The sequence below is a fragment of the Rhipicephalus microplus genome, chromosome 5 (genome assembly GCF_043290135.1).
Source record: "Rhipicephalus microplus isolate Deutch F79 chromosome 5, USDA_Rmic, whole genome shotgun sequence".
Lineage (NCBI taxonomy): Eukaryota > Metazoa > Arthropoda > Arachnida > Ixodida > Ixodidae > Rhipicephalus > Rhipicephalus microplus.
The window spans coordinates 100,770,962-100,790,841 of record NC_134704.1 but is presented as its reverse complement, the minus strand read 5'-3'; the positions used below and the strand labels follow the sequence as shown (position 1 = coordinate 100,790,841).

Genomic DNA, 19,880 nt, shown 5'->3' with positions numbered 1-19,880 from the left:
TGTTCAACTCGCGGAGCCAGAAGACAAATACCAGACACGACGACGTAGTTTATTTAGTCAACTTGTGTATTTTTTATCCTTTGTGCGAACTTTCGTACTTTTATCTCTCGAAGACAATGTAGCATGATACAGCTTAGAAAAACAGGACGAGCGTTGCCAAAATCGACGAGGCGTGACCACTGATTGTCCCAGTAACTGACTTCATAACATTGTCACACGGGACCTTTTGAAAGGCCATCTAGTGCATGGCCACCGAAATGTCACAACTCTGTAGCTCGCTAGTGCAAACCAGAAGAATTCGGCCACAATACGACGATGACAACGCACCATGCGCGACATGGTTGCGTCTGTTCTTGTTCGCGTCAGACGAAATGGCTTCACACAGAATATATAGTTTGTTGTTCACCCCGTTGTTGTTTGCCTGCTTCTTTGCCCAACTCTATCGGCTAGATGGGGTTGTCGCGATAAGCGGCAGTTTTGGATGGACGTTGAGTGCTTCAGGAATTTATTGCAATAACTGCGTGGCGCAGCGGATCCTTCCCTTCGTATTAATGCCACCTAATGTTAAATAACGCAGGTTCATTCAAAACTAAAATATGTCTGTTGATGTTGTTTAAATATTTCAATGAAGTGTTTATTGGCAGTTCTGAATTTTTAAGTTGAGCAGTGAAACTGTGGCGAGCGATACACTGTTAGAGAGCACACTGACGGCAAGCACGTGGCTGTTGTCAAGAGGATGTGCATGTCGCACATTCAAAGTAGTAAGAATACTCTAATAAGTAATTACCAACACTCAGATATGCCGATTTAAAGCATACCGGTCAGATTATTTCTTTAAAATCGCGTGTACAAGCACACTGCGAAGGAAAGGGCACGTTTCGCGCTTGCGCTGTTTCCGCTTGGCTGCCGAAGTTTCAACGCAGTGTCGGGGTGCTCCGTTTCCTCGCTGGACTATTGACTCAATGACCTTCGAAACCGCCCATGTGGCATCTGTGCTTGACGGTTGAGTCAATCGACCATTGGTTCGATGACCGTCCAAACACCCGTGTGACAGGGGTGTAACAGCGGTGAAACAGCGCAGACGATAGGACGAAGAAGATATGCAAGCAGGACAGAGCGCTCACTATACTGATTTGTCTATCTGAAAGGCAGGGCATATATAAGAGGGCGAGCGTATAGAACTACGGCAAAACACTATCGAGTGACTCGGCAATCTTGCTTTTCTCTCAATTTCGATAAGGGTTTGTGAGACGAGGCAAATGAATATTTATGAACATGATTCATTGATATGTGGTTTTAACGTCCCAAAATTACCATTTGAATATGAGAGACGCTGTGGTGGAGGGCTCCAGAAATTTCGACCTCTTGGAGTTCTTTAACTTGCACCCAAATCTGAGCACTCGGGCCTACAGCATTTTTGCCTCCATCGAAAATGCAGCCGCCGCCGCCGGAATTCGATACTACAACTTACGGGTCTGCAGCCGAGTATCTCAGCCCTTAGCCAACATAGATTACCCCGGCGGGGCGCGTACGAACACGCAAACATGAGCGTGAAAACGGCAAAAAATAATGACATGGTGGGTGGTACGAAACTGATTAATTAAAATCGCTATAACTGGACCTTCATTATTTGACAAAGGAAAAAAAGCAGAATCTAACAAAAAGAAGTTTCTAAGCAAAAAACGAGAACGCTAGAAAACTCTGATCCCGAATAATAAAACACAAAGAAAAACAACTTAATAATAATAATAATAATACGTTTATTTCATCATCATTTTGTTCATGATGACAGGGGCCCGCAGTAAAAGCTGCAAAATCCAAGGATCGTTCCAATGAAAACTCCAAAAAAAAAAAAAACAGCTTGACTGAGCTGCTGACCCCTAACTTGGCGAACGGCAAGAATTCAAGAATAAAAAAAAAACACAACCAAATGTGCATAACATAACAGAAAAAGAAAAATGAAAGACACAATACAAGGAAGTACACATTTAAGGCACAGAAATCGCGAGCAAACAGATAACAGGAATTATGAAAGAAAAAATGATAACAACTCTTTTTTTGTCAATGTTTCAAGGGGTGCGTTTTTAGCTGCGAAGCTATATTGAGCAGTCGCGGAAGCTGGTTTTCCAGGGTTTGCGTGCCGTAAATTGTTCTGTATGTTTGAACGTGCCATATATCTGTATTTCTTGTTCTGCATATATGTTTTCGCGGCTCTAGCAGAGCAATCTTATGAAGTAGAAATGTACTATACTTGATTTCACGCTTGAAGGAATGACAAAGACGATACTCACATAATTTAGTTACTCGCACAGTTTTGTGCTTGGTAAAAAGTTTGGTTGTTGTGTGCCAGCGAGGAAGGTTTTCCATTACGCGTAAGAAGCTCTTTTGTAGGACGTGTAATTTGTTTAGGTTTTCTTGTGTCGTGGTGCCCCAGACTAAGTGACAGTAGTTTAGATGAGAATAAAATAAAGACTGATAGATTAGGATCATCACGTTCAGCGGCAGCATCTCACGTTTTCTGTAAACAATGCCTATTGTCTGCGACAGGTTGCTACCAAGATCGGTTACATGGTCGTCCCAGGACAGTTTTTGATTTATCATAACTCCTAATGTTTTAATCGATGGCACTATTTCTAGGGGAATACGCTGAAAACATATATCTCTTGTTAATGCGACTTTTTTGTTTTTTCCTCTAAAGATGACGACTTTAGTTTTTGAGCTGTTTATCTGTAATGCGTTCTTTCGTGTCCAGTTATCAAGTTTGTCTAGTGCGTCATTTGCTTGTTCTGTCAACTCGCCTATATTATCTCCAGCTAGAAATATGCGCTTGTCGTCAGCGTAGCATACAATTTTTGCGAAGGGTGTAGCCTGCACAATATCATTTATAAACATGTTAAAAAGAAACGGGCCCAAAATGCTGCCTTGTGGGACGCCACACTGAACAGGCCGTGTATCGGATAAGAATCCGTTTACAACAACTGCCTGCCTACGGAATTCAAGATAAGATTTTATGAGTGCAGATGCATGTCCACGAAATCCGCAACGCTCTAACTTGCGCAGCAATAGTTCATGGTTTATTAGGTCGAAAGCCTTCGTAAAGTCGACATAGATCCCAATAACTATTTCATTTTTGTCAAGTTCCTTTAGAATGTGTTCTTTTTGTTCCAGTAACGCGAGCTCTGTCGAACAGTGTTTTCTGAAACCAAATTGAGAGTCGCTAATTAGGGAATGCTTAAATTCAAAGCTCACGAAGCGCTTATGAATAACTTTTTCAAACAGTTTTGAAAATATTGGTAGTATAGATATTGGCCTGTAATTTCCCAATCGATTTCTGTCACCCTTTTTATAAATTACTGATACACGCGCAAGCTGCATACCACGAGGAAACACTGCCTTAATGATACACTTGTTGAGAATATGCGTAATGTACGGCGAAATAATGTCAAATATAAACTTAATTGGTTTAACTTGGAATCCATCAATGTCACAAGATGTCGTGTTGTTTAGCGTGTTGAATGTGCCCATCACCTCAGCTTCATCAACCGGGCTAAGAAATAGAGTATTTTCAATCGAGGTAATGTTTAGGAGGTCTTTGAACACTTTCGCTTCACTAAAAACGCTTACAAAATGGCGATTAAATTAATTGGCCAGTTCCTGGCCGGATATAGCTTCCTCGTTTAGTACAAGTGTGGAAAGTTTTTTTTCACAACTTTGTTTCCCTAGAATATTGTTTAGCTTTTTCCACGTGAAATCAGTGCGACCCTGGCATGCAACAAACTGATTTGTGTAATAATCTGCTATAGCTTTTTTAAGTTCCTTGTTCAGGCGATTACGGAGATTCTTAAAGATACGCAAGTCATTCGCATCTTTAGTTTTGATAAACTTGTGATACAAAGTGTTTTTTAACCTAATCTTAGTAAGCAGTTCTTGTGTGATCCATGGCTTCCGAGTTCGGTGGTTGTTCCTCACAACTTTGAATGGAAAACTTGCGTTGTAAATTGGCTTAAGAACAATTATTAACTTGTCGTACGCTATTTCAGGATCATTTTCTTCCAGAATAAAATCCCAGTTTACTTGCGCTACATTTTGCCTAAATATAGGAAGGGCATTTTCAGTGATATGTTGAAAAGAGCGGGTATTGTTAACATGTTTTTTGAACTCTTTTGTAAAACATAAATAAACCGGTAAGTGGTCACTAATGTCAGCGCTAATTACTCCAGATTTTACCCTTGCTCTGTCTATGTTCGTAATAAACAGATCTAGCAACGTGGAAGAATTTGGCGTGATGCGGGTTGGTAAATCAATGACATTTGAAAACCCAGTTGCCTGTAATAACAAGTCAAAACTCCCTTTCGAAACATCATTATTCAACATGTTAATGTTCATGTCCCCGCCACATACTAGGTCCAATCGCTTTTCGCGGCAGTATGAAAGCAGAGATTCAAAGAAACTAATAAATGCTAGACTGAGCCCTGTGAAGGACGATAACACACTGCAAAAAGGGTGCTTCCTGAACATACAGATAACACTTCATAGTCGCACGTGCATACTGTGAATAACGGTAGCAAGTCTGGTTCCCAAATATTTTTAAACAGCATACAAACACCTCCCGCGCGACCATTATTGCGGTTTAAAAAAAAATGTTTGGTACATAGGAAGACGGATAAGATCACAATCATTTTTCGACCAAGTTTCAGTTACCATAATTACATCCAAAGATGTATCTAACTGTTGCAAAAATAAATTTAGTTGCATTTCTTTATTTCCGAGTGACTGTGCGTTAAAATGAACAGATTTGAAAGATTTTGCGAAGGCTGGACCAAGCATTTTTGAAAACTGGTTAGGATTAACGTAGGACGTATGGCAAACAGGTGCCGTCTGGTGATTCTTTTACACACAAAAACCAAGAAGTACTAGTCAGACATCTAGGTGAGCTTAGCAACATCGCGGAAATCCGAGATAGGCTTCGTTGGATGCCTCTCCGCCTTTTTTACGAGGATTTTGTTGTTTCTATGCCAGACGTACTTATAGTCGTTTACCTTTGCCCAGTCTTTTACTTCCTTCAACAGTGCTTTACTGCGTTTCGTGAGGTTTTCCAGCACGCGAACTTCTTTGTTCATTTCCGAAATTTTCCGAACTTGTGTCAGCACGCCATGTCACTGGCACAACAATTTGGCACATTTTTTACATTTTGAGTAAAAAATCGAATACCTTGAGCCTCAAGTGTGATCAACAAGCTTGTTCAGACATTGTTTTCTTGTTTTGTTTTTATTTCTTATTTATTGTTGGTAGTAATTAATAAATATATTATAATAAATAAAACGCCTCTATAAGACCCTGGTGATGCAGCAACGCGTGCACACTGCGATATACGTATCAAAGCAAAACTTGAAAACTGGCCTATAAGCGAATGGTTCTATAGTGTCGCGATGCATTCTTTTTGTTGTTTCGGTATTCGTCATGCGAGATTGCTTCTCAAATTTTGAATACCGCTCGGAGAGTTTGAATTGACGTCCAGTGTAGGACGACGTTGCTGGTGGGGCATCGAAGTATAAGTTTGTATACTTTCCATGAAACATTTGTTTCGCACAAAAGAGCTGATACTCTATGATAAAGCACATTATCATTTCCATACCCACTGTCTTGTTTCAAAGCACGCCCGAGTGCATTGACGCGACAAACATCACAAGATATTAGAAAGGCTTAAGCAAAAAATGCGACAGGAAAGCGATACTTTCGCACGACCATCACCAAGATGGGCTAAAGTTGCAGTTTGTGACGAGGAGTTTTTTTACGGTGCTCAACCGAGCTTGACGAAGCGCTTGCGTGAGCTTATAGTATTTGCATTCCTCAAGAAAGGACGCTGCGAGCGCTTCTGTTAAAGCATGCATGCTTTGGCAGGGGAGACTACCCGGCACAAGTTTTAGCGCCCGCCCCCTCGCCACGTTCTCCAAGAGCTACCACAGCCCGCCCAACTTTGAGGAAAGTCACTCTTTGTGAGTGCCCGCCTAGTAGCAACATATTGGCGCTTATCCAGCCCACTGAATTTAATTGCTGAGCCTTTAGTTGATGCTCGACATCAAAGAGCGTCGTTCGATAAATTGGGTGCGCGTTATAGAAAGCTGCAAGCATGACATTCTGCGTCCTTGTGCTTCGCTTTTACAGCGCAATGATGCAGTGGCCGCGACTATAAAAGAAACGAAGCCCATTAAATGTGATATTGTAAGAGCTTTGCGCGAAAATAATGCGATGCAGTTCGCCTTTGTGCGCCCGAGACCGTACAATAAGCAATTTTCGAGAGTTGATCTTTTTCGGGGCTTCGTTAGGCAATTTGTAGCGATTGTTCGTGCGTAGGAGTCTGTGACAGATGCTGCGTAGAAACTTCGAACGAATAGAGGTCTATAATAACACGCTGCGCACACAACTTGAATGCATGCGCCAACCGAGAGCGTTGGTTACAGGGTCAAAGGAGCGGCCCTCCTCTCCCACATTCCAACTTCCCCTCAAACTTCAGACAGATCTATTGTCTGAACTGAAGTTGTGTCTTGACATGTAATGTGGTGTGGAAATGAACCTGTAAACTTCAATTCTGGTCGCATGCAGTGATTCCTAATTTATTTTGTTAAGACTGACCATGGCGTATCTTTTCGTTCCTGTGTTATTATTTGTACACTTTCTCAGCAATAACGTGGTTACCGAGCGACTGTAAGAGGGATATGCCACAGCTGGCACCGTTCCAGGGAACGGGCGGATGGACAGGCGTGTGTATGACACACTAAAGGCTTTCGCCTAAAGATTTTTTTTTTAAATTTCGTTCCAACGAGCGTGCTAAACGGTAAGCAGGGAGGAATCGCGCGAAGAAAGCTACGTCAGCATAGATCATGACTCATGACTTAGAGCGTGCGTTACGAAAATCATTAAACTTGCTATCATTACACTAGAGGTAAATCTGGCGCAATAGTGTCTATAGGAGCTGCCATGCATGGCGCTTCAGCAAGCACGGGAATGATGGGTAGTACATGTATTCGTCTTGTCTTCGTACTTTCGGCTCCGTTCGGCTTCGCGTAACTTGGGGCTGTTTTGACAGAAAACGATGATAAGCAGTTGTTTAGCAGTTGCATGTCACCGCCGTAACCTTTTAGGTTCACCAGTTCAAATCGGGTCGCGAAGTTCGAAACGGTGATCTCTTTTATTCGAAACAAAACAAAAATACAGCAATAAAAAAGCCACAAGTGCGTTTGAAGCACGCAAGCACAAAGACTATAGGCTAATCCGTGTACTCCCCATCATTCCAATGGTCGCTGACCGAACGAACTTTATGGTGAAAGGCGATCGCTTTCTCCCGGTGCTAATCCCGCGTGCGAGTATGGCTCACTGTGTAATGTTAGCAGGCTATGGGGCGCAGCGCCGCCACTCCGTAGAAAGAAGCGTATCTGATCCAAAGGACATCGGAAAAAAAGGGTTCATATCGACGACTGTTTTTCCGATCTATTGCCTTTATCTTCTGGTGTACCACAGGGGAGCATCTTGGGACCATTTCTTTTTAATATTGTCACGGGGTCGTGACGTGGCCGAAGACAGGAGACTTCGTGTTAGGATATAACTGTTAATTTGGACAAACCTGTGCCCGGTAAACTGAAAGTCCAATTACAGCAGCAGTCTCGCACAGATAGCAGTCTCGGACTGATAGCGGCGAACGGAGCGTCGGCCTTCGATCAACAACTGACAAGCGGCGAAGCGCGTCGGCATTTATACTCTTGCCGTCGAATGTTCTAGCGTTATCGCTGGCGGTGGCGTAGGTTCCAGAACAATCTGTACCGTTCGCACAGTGGGCGTGATCTTATCGAAATGATCTACTACAGTCCGGAACCTTCTAAAAAACTGCAGGCGCGGTTTGCGCTGAGAATCGTGCGGTGTTTTCGGACGATAACAAAAAGTTGGGAAATGGAACGTGGCATTGCCCCCCTCTGAAAAAAGGCATCGTCCCGATGCTTTACCTAAAGATGAAAGTACAATAATAATGCAAGAAAGTACAATGAATAAGTTACGATACAACAATAATACAAAAAAAACACTAGTTCAGTTTGTTAACGCGCATGAAACGGCTTGAGGCGCGCGACATGGACGACTTCAGGTCGCGATCGGCGTCGTTGAGAGTTCGTGATGCCGTCGGGGACAACCTCGTAATCAAGTGGGCCGAGCCGTCGAACCACCCTGTACGGTCCGAAGTACCGTCGCAGAAGCTTTTCACTTAGTCCACGTCGGCGTATCGGCGTCCACACCCAAACACGTTCACCGGGCTGGTATTCCACGAAGCGTCGTCGAAGGTTGTAACGGTGGCTGTCGGTCGTCTGTTGATTCTTGATACGGAGACGCGCAAGTTGTCGGGCTTCTTCGGCGCGTTGAAGGTACTCGCTCACATCGAGGTTTTCTTCGTCGGTGACGTTGGGTAACATGGCATCGAGCGTCGTTGCCGGGCTCCTTCCGTAGACCAATTTGTATGGCGATATCTGCGTCGTCTCCTGCACCGCCGTGTTGTATGCGAAGGTCACATACGGAAGAATGGCGTCCCACGTCTTGTGTTCGACATCGACGTACATTGACAGCATGTCGGCGATCGTCTTGTTAAGCCGCTCGGTGAGGCCGTTGGTCTGTGGGTGGTACGCTGTCGTCCGGCGGTGGTTTGTTTGGCTGTATGCCAAGATCGCTTGAGTTAAGTCGGCAGTGAATGCCGTTCCTCGGTCGGTGATAAGGAGCTCTGGGGCGCCATGACGTAGGACGATATTTTCGACGAAGAATTTAGCTACTTCGGATGCACTGCCTTTTGGCAGGGCTTTTGTCTCGGCGTAGCGGGTGAGGTAGTCGGTAGCTACCACAATCCACTTGTTTCCGAAAGCCGACGTCGGGAACGGCCCCAGTAGGTCCATACCAATCTGCTGGAAAGGTCGGCAAGGTGGATCAATTGGCTTCAGAAGTCCCGCTGGCCTTGTCGGCGGTGTCTTGCGTCGCTGACAGTCCCGGCATGTTCTCACATAACGAGTGACGTCGGTGGTAAGACGTGGCCAGTAGTACCTTTCTTGTATCCTCGCGAGCGTGCGAGAAACACCGAGGTGCCCTGCCGTCGGATCGTCGTGAAGGGCCTGCAGGAGTTCTGGTCGCAGAGCTGAAGGCACCACAAGAAGGTACTTAGCTCGAAGCGGTGAAAAGTTTTTCTTTTGTAGAAGACCGTTTCGTAGAAAGAACGACGCAAGTGCGCGCTTGAATATCTTCGGGACTTCGGCGGTCCTGCCTTCGAGGTATTCTATTAGGGCCTTAAGTTCCGGGTCGGCCCTCTGTCGTTCAGCGAAGTCGTCGGTAGTTATCGTTCCTAAGAAGTAGTCGTCATCCGGGTCGTCGGGTAGCGGTTGGTCGACAGGCGCACGAGAGAGACAGTCGGCGTCGGAGTGTTTTTTGCCGGACTTGTAAATGACAGTAATGTCATATTCTTGAAGTCTCAGGCTCCATCGTGCTAGGCGACCTGAGGGGTCCTTCAAGGTGGCTAGCCAACACAATGCGTGGTGGTCACTCACAACTTTGAAGGGCCTGCCGTAGAGGTAGGGGCGAAATTTCGATGTAGCCCAGATGATGGCGAGGCACTCCTTTTCTGTTGTGGAATAATTTGCTTCTGCTTTGGATAGCGATCGGCTGGCGTAACTAATAACCCTTTCAAATCCGTCAGCCCTCTGCACAAGAACGGCGCCAAGACCTACGCTGCTTGCGTCAGTATGTATTTCTGTCTCGGCGGATTCGTCGAAATGGGCAAGTAACGGAGGCGTCTGGAGGCGATGTTTAAGCTCCTGGAAAGCGTGTTCCTGCGGCGTTTCCCACTTAAACTCCACGTCGGCCTTGGTAAGGTTAGTGAGAGGATCGGCGATGCGGGTGAAGTTTTTCACGAACCGCCTATAATAGGCACACAGGCCCAGAAATCGGCGCACGGCTTTCTTGTCAGTGGGCGGCGGGAAGTCGGCGATGGCGGCTGTTTTCCGTGGATCGGGACGAACTCCGGACTTGCTGATAACGTGCCCCAGAAACAAGAGCTCCTCATACGCAAATCTGCACTTTTCTGGCTTCAGTGTGAGTCCGGAAGTCTTGATGGCTTGAAGTACAGCTTCAAGGCGCCGAAGATGCTCGTCGAAACTCGAGGAAAACACGACGACGTCGTCCAAGTACACAAGGCAAGTCTGCCACTTCAATCCTGCCAGTACTGTATCCATAACGCGTTGAAACGTTGCAGGCGCTGAGCAAAGGCCGAAGGGCATCACCTTAAACTCGAAGAGGCCGTCCGGTGTTATGAACGCCGTCTTCTCTCGGTTTCTTTTGTCGACTTCGATTTGCCAATAGCCAGTCTTAAGGTCCATTGACGAAAAGTACTTGGCGTTATGGAGCCGATCAAGTGCGTCGTCTATTCGTGGGAGGGGATACACGTCCTTTCTTGTGATTTTGTTCAGGTGGCGATAATCGACGCAGAAACGTAGGGTCCCATCCTTTTTCTTCACTAACACCACGGGGGATGCCCATGGACTCTTGGACGGCTGGATAATGTCATCCCGCAGCATTTCATCAACTTGTCTCTTCATGGCCTCACGTTCTCGCGTCGAAACCCTGTACGGACTCTGACGGAGTGGTCTGGCATTTTCTTCGGTTATGATGCGATGTTTCGTGAATGGGGTCTGCCGAATTTTCGATGACGACGAAAAGCAATCTTCGTATTGCAGGAGCAAGGCCTTGAGCTGTTCTTGCTTATGGTTTGGAAGTCTGGGATTGACGTCGAAAGCTATGGGAGGGGCTTGGTTCCTCTGAGCAGGTTCCGCAGAATCGGCGAGGGCGAAAGCACTGGTGGCTTCGACAATTTCTTCGATGTATGCGACCGTTGTTCCTTTGTTCACATGTTTGTACTCATTGCTGAAATTCGTGAGCAAAACCGTTGCTTTGCCTCCCCGCAGCTCTGCAATTCCTCTTGCGACGCAAATATTTCGGGTGACCAACAGATGCTGACTGCCTTCAACGACGCCTTCCAAGTCAGGTGATTTAGGAGCGCCGACTGAAATAATGACGCTTGAGCGAGGCGGAATGGTGACTTGTTCTTCCAGCACATTCAAGGCATGGTGTCCTGACGGCGTGCGCGGCGGTAGTGCTTCTTCTGTGGATAACGTTATCGACTTTGTTTTTAGGTTGATGACAGCACCATGGAGGCATAAGAAGTCCATGCCAAGGATGACATCTCTCGAGCAACGCTGTAGGACTACGAAGTCTGTAGGATAAATACGGCCGTTAATGGTGACTCTCGCCTTGCAGATTCCTGCAGGCGTTACGAGATGACCTCCGGCTGTGCGGATTTCAGGGCCTTTCCAAGCTGTCCTAACTTTCTTTAACTTCGCGGCGAACGACCCACTGATGACAGAATAGTCGGCTCCAGTATCGACGAGAGCAGTCACACTGTGGCCGTCGATAAGAACGTCGAGGTCGCTAGTTCGCCGTCTCGCATTACAGTTAGGGCGTGGCGTCGGGTCACGGCTGCGTCGGCTTGTTCCGCTGCTTCCATGCTGCGTCGTCAGGCCACCTTCGGTAAATGAGCTTTCGCCGTCAGGGCTTTGTCTGGCTGGCGTTGTGTTCGGAAAGCTCCGTCGCGGCGTCATCGTCGTCGGAGGATCTTCGGTAGTTCGTCGCACAGCAACCGCACCTCCACCGGTTGCTGCCCTTAGTTTCCCGGATACGGGCTAGGAGACCGGCCCCGCGTTGGGCCAGAGTACTGCCGGTGGTGCGGTGACGTGCGGCGGCTGGGCGACGGCGAACGCGAAGGGCTTCGTGGTGTCCACCGAGTTCCTGTCAGGTAGTCGGCGATGTCACGTGGTCGTTCTCCTGGCTGTGGACGCGGTGCATTGACGGCGAAGCCACGCAGTCCCATCTGTCGGTACTGGCAACGGCGGTATGTGTGTCCGGCCTCGCCGCAGTGGTAGCAGAGCGGGCGATGGTCAGGGGTGCGCCAGACGTCAGTCTTCCTCGGTGCACTGCGCTGGGCCGCTGGCGAACGGTATGACGTCGGTGGGGGTGGTGGCGGCGGTGGCGTCTGTCGACGGAAGTGCGATGGGGCGGCGTTTTGGCGTGGACGGGGAGGAGCGTTGTGGCGCAGTGCAGCGGCGTAGCTCATAGCTTCCGGCTCGGGCAGCGGTGCGTGGGGAATTTGAAGCGATTGCCGAACTTCTTCTCGCACAATGTCGGCAATTGAATCCACTTGAGGCTGGGCCGAAGGCAACAGCTTGCGCAGCTCTTCCCGCACGATCGCTCGGATCGTTTCACGCAGGTCTCCGGAGTTACTGGCTTGAGCAGCAGCGCAGTCTGCAGTCAGGCGACGATTATACTGTCTGGTGCGCATGTCCAGGGTCTTTTCGATAGTGGTCGCTTCTGCTACAAATTCTTGGACGGTTATCGGTGGGTTTCTCATCAGTCCCGCGAAGAGCTCCTCTTTGACCCCTCGCATGAGGAAACGAACTTTTTTCTCCTCAGGCATGTCTGGATCAGCGTGACGGAATAGTCGGGTCATTTCTTCTGTGAAAATGGCGACATTTTCATTTGGCAGCTGAACCCGAGTCTCTAATAAAGCAGCGGCCCTCTCTTTGCGAGCGACGCTCGCGAACGTTTGAAGGAATGCGCCGCAGAAAACATCCCACGTTCGGAGCGTGGACTCCCGATTTTCAAGCCAAGTCCTTGCGGTGTCTTCCAAATAGAAGAACACACGACGCAGCTTTTCGTCATGGTCCCAGTGGTTGAGGGCGGCCACACGGTCGTATGTCTCCAGCCAGGACTCCGGGTCTTCGAACGATGACCCATGGAAAATTGGTGGTTCCCTGGGTTGATGCATGACCATCGTGGGCTGGGACGCTGCGGTTGTCATTGTCGCTGCAGTCGCGGTCATGGCCTTTGTCTTCCGCGCCTTGTCTGGTAGAAGCCCGTACTCTGGTGGTAGCCCTCTCTGTCGGCGGCTTGTTCGCTGCTCCTGGTTGGTGTCGGTGTCTTCTCCGCGACGTGGGCTGGGTTCACGGCTTGACGGGGGCGTCCGGTACATGAACGAAGCAGCACCTCCACCAGATGTCACGGGGTCGTGACGTGGCCGAAGACAGGAGACTTCGTGTTAGGATTTAACTGTTTATTTGGGCGAACCTGTGCCCGGTAAACTGAAAGTCCAATTACAGCAGCAGTCTCGCACAGATAGCAGTCTCGGACTGATAGCGGCGAACGGAGCGTCGGCCTTCGATCAACAACTGACAAGCGGCGAAGCGCGTCGGCATTTATACTCTTGCCGTCGAATGTTCTAGCGTTATCGCTGGCGGTGGCGTAGGTTCCAGAACAATCTGTACCGTTCGCACAGTGGGCGTGATCTTATCGAAATGATCTACTACAGTCCGGAACCTTCTAGAAAACTGCAGGCGCGGTTTGCGCTGAGAATCGTGCGGTGTTTACGGACGATAACAAAAACTTGGGAAATGGAACGTGGCAATATCTATATTAATGACGTGGTCAGCATTAGCCCTAGCGCTGAATTTATTATTTATGCTGATGACACCAGCATATTTTTACGAGGAAATTCGGCGGACAAATTAGTTGGCGAAGCAAATTTTGTATTGAAAAACCTAAATAGCTGGACTGAGAAAAACCATCTTAAAATAAACACGAGCAAAACCAAATCTGTAATATTCAGAAGTAAAAATAAGAAGGTAACATTGACGCAACAAATACTGCTGAATTCGACCCCGGTTGATATTGTGCCCAACATTAAAACACTAGGAGTGGTCTTCCAGGAAAACCTTTCTTGGAACGAGCACATCGACACAATATCAAGTAAGTTATCTCAAATAGTGGGACTAGTCTACCGGAATCGCCTGATCCTTCCGAGACATGTAATGATATTAATTTACAACTCTTTATTTTCCTCAAGAATTAACTATTGCCATCTAGTTTGGGCATCCACTAGTCAAGAAAACATACAAAAATTGTATTGTCTACAAAAAAGATTTCTACGTGCTGTAGAGGACGTGCCTTCACATTTTCACACTTACCCGTTGTTTGAAAAGTATAATGTAATGCCTTTTGAGAAGATGTACAACTTTAGATTAACGAAAGCCTATAAACAAGAATTAAAGGGGGAACATGTATTCTTGACTGAACTTGCCAACCTTAAAAGAAATTGTCAGCCTTATAAAACGCGAAACTGCGAAATTTGGACTGTTAAAACTTGTTGAACAACATATGGGCGACATACGTTAGGAAACAGACTTCCGAGGCTACTAAATGCTTTATATGAATTTAACTTTCAGCTGGAAATCAACACTTTCAATGCAATACGTTCCTTTCTTGCAAATAATTACATTGACACTATATAATATCTCGCGCATGCCTATGAGTGTCAGCTATAGAGAATATGTCGGTGTACGCTAGGCATGGCGATTTGTAACCACCTCATATTTTCTCATATTTTCTCATATTTTTTTTTCGGTCGTGTATTGAATGATTTGTGTAATTATATATCTATAGTGTACTCTATGTAAATTACAAAGTTATGTTAATCTGTATGCATGTATTATGAAGGTAATCTATATGTACTGAGCTATTTAGTACATCCGTTGGTGTATATTTTCTTTTGTGTATGGTTTGTACGCAAGACGTGGTTATTTGTAGTGGGCTCACATTTTCCTTCGGATCCTGTACTAAGTGATTTATCTGTTCAGTACTTTTTTTCTCTTGTTGTTGTTATTGTTGTTGTCTGTTTATGTACTGAGAACACCGTTGTACGCTGGTGCCAAAACGAGGGCCCGCAGCTTCGTCAAGCTATCCTTGCGATGGCTTTTTCTGCCGGCCTCCGGCATTGTGTACTATGTACATGATGTCAATAAAGTTCACTGTTCACTGTTCACTGTTCAAAGGCGGCACTCGATATACGTTGGCTGTCGGCCAATGGCGCGCTCCGCTGTTCGGCGCTTGATAGCAGGCGCTGGCAGCTTCGAAGAGAGTGAGCACAGGGCTCTGCCTGAGAAAACGGCAGCTTCGCGCTTCGCTTGTACGCTGTCATTGTCGCGAACGACTGCAAGGTTTAGCTGAGATGCCCATGGAAGGGTCTGCTAAACGCAGGATACCGTTTCTCACCAAGCCCAATCGAGAGATCGTTCATGATCCCTTCAAAGCGGCGCTTGACCAAAAATTGCACAGTACTGTCGCAAATCGATATGCCAAGGGTGTATAGTGTTGCGACTTAAGCTCAAGTGGTGTTTCGCAGGCGTTCATGTTCGAGAGCTCCCTGAGCATGGCGGTGACGCCGTGGGCCGAGCACGAGTCGCAGGCGCTCGACAAAGAGTACTACACCTGCTGGCAGGGACTGCGCAAGAACTTCGACCCCAGCTGGAAGCCGTAGTACGAGTACAGCAATGTCGGTGTCATCCGCATGTGCCTCGCCGGGTCGCAGCTGTCTTGCGCTCAACAATAAAGTGTGACGCTTGTTTTCGTATAATGGTGAAAGCGTGTGCTCACTTTGCCTGCAGTGGAATCCTTAAAGTTTCGTGAGGAGCCTTTTTCTCCTTACAGCTGCAAATCTCGCAAGGCTACATTCACGTGCAACCTACATCTTCCTTCCTAAACGGCATAGTTCTGGCACACTATAACGCAGAAAACACTCGACGGACAAAACGCAAGCAATGACGACAGCGCTCGTCGTCGTCTGTGGTTTTGTCCGTCGTGTGTTTTTGCGTTATAGTGTGGCATAATTATATACTAACAGGCCCAACCCACCACCTTAATCAAATACAAACAAACACTGCTACCTGCTGAGAGCAAAGCAAGAAATCTCGTATAGAAGCATGAATGGAAAGTCACATCTCAAGCCCATGGTGATATTTAGTCTGTATAGTGTCGGCAATATGTAAGTAGTTCGCAGCCATGGGCTTGTAGAAGTGGTGGGAAACCGCTCGAAGAGAGAACACAAAGGACGGGGGTGATAAACTAACACCACATGCAGCGTTAATAAGGTGGCTGTCACGGGATATATAGTGTGCCTCCAAGAATGCTTTTTTATTTTAATTTTTTTCTAGAATTGCTTTCACAGATCTCCTGGGGTCCGCGGAACTTCATTTCAGAACCACTGCATTATGTACTGAGTGCTCTGTTTCTGCGATGCTTTGCCAAGATGCTCAGTGTGCAGGGACTACCCAAACATCATCACGCTGGATGCATAGAGCACATGGTTAGAATGGAAAAACACTACTAGCATAGCACAACGCTGGGATGAAGTACTATAGCCACGCTAGTCGTAACGCTATCTCAAGCTCGCAAGAAATAATTGTATCTGAATGAATATTTTATTTAACGTGCGTGGTGGCAGGAATGATGGTAAGGCGCTAGGCCAAAAAAGAGTGTGATACGCCAGCGAGACCTGCCACATCGCGTCTTAAGCAGTGTACGTGCGGCCTCGGAATTTCGCTTGCGCTGTGTAAACAATGCGTGGTGTGCTCATTGATTCGGTTGTCGAATATCACCTCAATTACACAATAAGTAGATGCGTAAGTTTGACGGGAATATTCCGCGTTATTTGTGGTAAAGTGTATACACCACCACATGCCGGCGTGGGGAACAGGGTCTTTAGAACCAGCGAAGTACGAAGACACGTTTAAGTCAGAGTGAAAAGTGCGCGCATAGTATACACCCTGGATAGTCCACAAACGACGCCTCTCATAACTGCTTCGAAAGGGCTCAACCTTGATCCGGCACATCAAAAAGAACACGCGTGAAACTAGACGCACAATTAGGGCGATGTGAGAGGGGGAATCTATGGTGTATTGACGCATTCCCACATGCTGACAGAATGTCACACCTCGGGCTGGTTGGTTATGAATAATTAATAGTAATAAAAATACTGCGCAACTTCTTCAGGTAGAGTCGAGCCTTGATCAGTAGCACACACCCACGCGGGGGGATTGGCCGAGAACCGGGTAGTTTTACTAGTAAATTATTAAATAGTAGAGTATATGTCGTCTATTTAATAACGAATACAGGAGAAAACAGAAAGGGAGAAAAAAAATGCCTGCTGCCGCCGTCGTAGGCATGAAGGTGAAAGGTTCATAGAAATCGGCGTATAACACGAAAGTGAAACGTATTTTATTTTCACAGAATTAGAGCTTATCGCGCTCTACTTCTGAGATGAGAACTCGTACAATTAATGCCCATTGGTGTAGGGCATGCAGCTACAGCGCGGGTGCGTGGACGCACCCGCATTGCCGTCAACACCTCCATCACGGCGGCTAACACCCATGATCATGATTTGACCGTTGTGGTAGCTGAAGTTGTCAACATGTATATTTAGGCCACGTGACATGGACAAAGCGTATCGTGAATCACACGATAATATGACATCGACAAGCACACAAACTATATCATACGCGATACTTTGACAATCGTTCTACGCATGACTCTCCTAAAGAGAGGCAATGGCCCACTCAAAAGGCAGTAACTAGAACGTGACCCTCACAAGTGTAAAAATAGAGTCAGAGTTCTTAAGAGAGTAGGATGAAAGCGCTCGTCTTCAGATGGCAGGTACGTGGGTTGCAATTTAGTCACACGAATACATTTTGCCCCTTAGAATTTCTTCATCTATCCTTTTTTCGATCACCCATCAGAGTTATTGGCTCCCGCATCTGATAATTCGGTGCACGTGTTCTGGGAGATAAGCAGTAGAGGAAGACGACCAACAAGAAGAAGCGGATGAAGAGAGCATGCGCTGGTTAACAACGACGACCATTTTTGTTCGGAGCTGATTAACTAATGGCCACGTGAAACAGTTCCATGGTTTTAGGGTTGAAAGGAGTGGTTAGCCACTCATGTATGTATGTGCAAGTGTCTTAATATGTCAACATATACACATGCAAAATTGGTATATTTTGAGGGTTGGTGCATTAACGTATCGTATACTCTTCCCTCCTCCCCTGACCCCATGGTTACGCCAGCATTGAATAAGCGGAGTGCAGCCGCAGCATAGGATGATACTCGCACGAGCCCCTGCAGCCTTGTAGGCGATAAGGTGTCACAAAAAAGGGAATGGGGCATGTGATACCTATAAAGGAACGATGACTCGTAAGAGATTTACATGCACGAAGTACTAAACGTACTAAATAATAACTAAATGCACCATTTCACACTTCTCGTGTCACAACGACATATTCAATGTGAGTTTCACCGACCCATCGAAGTCAGTGTGTACCCTGGTGGTTCAGGATGTCTACATCAAGAAGAATAAGGTATGTCTGTTCCTGAACTGTTATAATGTACTTAAAATATTCGCATAGTACAATGCGCAGGATTGTCTGCGTAACGCTCTATATATATTAGTTTTCTATTCTCGAGAATTGAATTGTCAACTTCATTGTCCTTATATTCTTTGTTGTTTTATTTACGCTGTTTTAATTATTACTTTTTAGGCATCTGTATTAAACATAGTCCTTATTTTTACTGAATTGTCACAGTGCTTAATGTCTAATGATGCGTTCAGCCTCTGTCACTTCCGGTGCTCCATTTTTGGTTAGTGGCGTCGTCGTCGTCATTCTCATTCTTCGCAATCGCGTGCCCCATGGTCACGCGCCCTACGTTCTTTGTGGCACGGGAAATGAACCCGTCTACCGACGAACCATCAGGAAAGAAGGACTCCTCGCCAAAGAAAGAGACACCCGAGGCTGGTACGGAAGACATTGGAGCTGACAAGAGTGAAGACGCCGAGGAGGACGCCGATGAGTGTCCGATCACCGAACAGTTCTTCAGGAGTGACGTCGACGACCTGCTAGATACGCCGAACGAGAATCAGCCGCTCGAGTTCGCCTCGTTTTCTGACGACTTCGACATTGTAGAAACCACGAAGGGGGCCTCTGCGATTCCCGTAGACATCGACGACATCATACAAGAAACCAACGTCACTCTTTCCCGCATAGACACAGAGGAAAAACAGCGATCGGCCAGTCGTAAGCGCGGTGGAAAGGTAAAATCTGCTACTTCCCAAAGGCTCGCTTCTACTGCCGTCATGGCAGAGAAAAAGAAAAGCGAAGGACCATCAGTTACATCCCCTTCGTCACCAGTCGCGAAGCAGCACCGACATGCTGTCGACAGAGCTTCCGCCAAAGACAAGACATCGGGAAAGGCGAGAATCGACCCTAGTCTGGCACCAGTGGCGACCAGCACTGCTGTGACGAGGGGACCGCGTCCACACGCCAAGCCAGCTCCCGCCCGTTCTGGACGAGACGCGAATCCAAAAGAACAACCGTCCGGTGCTAATTCGCTCAACCAGAGTCCTGCCCCATCACTTCGTAGCCTTGCTCCAAATCAACGCTCGGCGCATAAGCCCGCGCATTATCAAGGACCGGTCTTGGACTACTTTTCACCCGACACCACACAGACGCCGCCTTCACTCGCGTCCCTTATGAGCCCGGCGACTGGTGGATTAGTGCCCCAGGTCTCTCATACGAACGGGCATAGAACTGGCCCCGTCGCTCAAAGCACAAGACGACGGTCGAGTGCCACCGCGTCTCATCACCGGCGAGACAGCAACGGACGCCGTCGGTCGCTTCGCAGACAGAGTGGCGATGGCGACGAAAGCTTATCGACGACAGACAGCGGCGACTCGGACGACTTCTACGCCAACTCCCGCCACAGACGAAGAAGTCGAAGCTCCCATTCCAGGCATCGCCGAAGGCGAAGCAAAGATCGAGGTTCTCGAAGACGCCACAGCATAGACAGAAGGGGCAGCACACATCAAGAGCGGGACCCGAGTGTAGGGTCATTTATCGCACATCCTTATGTGGGCTATCTACAAGCTC

General features: G+C 47.1%; 1 protein-coding gene across 1 annotated transcript in view; it reads left to right on the top strand.

Moving 5' to 3' along the window:
* LOC142761780 (homogentisate 1,2-dioxygenase-like) overlaps nt 1-15,538 on the top strand; it is a 51,416-nt gene extending 35,878 nt beyond the window's left edge. The window contains exon 12 of the mRNA XM_075894557.1: nt 15,308-15,538. Coding sequence (XP_075750672.1) covers nt 15,308-15,442 — 135 coding nt within the window. The 3' untranslated portion in view covers nt 15,443-15,538. The remainder of the gene's footprint in view (nt 1-15,307) is intronic.
* The last annotated feature ends 4,342 nt before the right edge of the window (nt 15,539-19,880 follow it).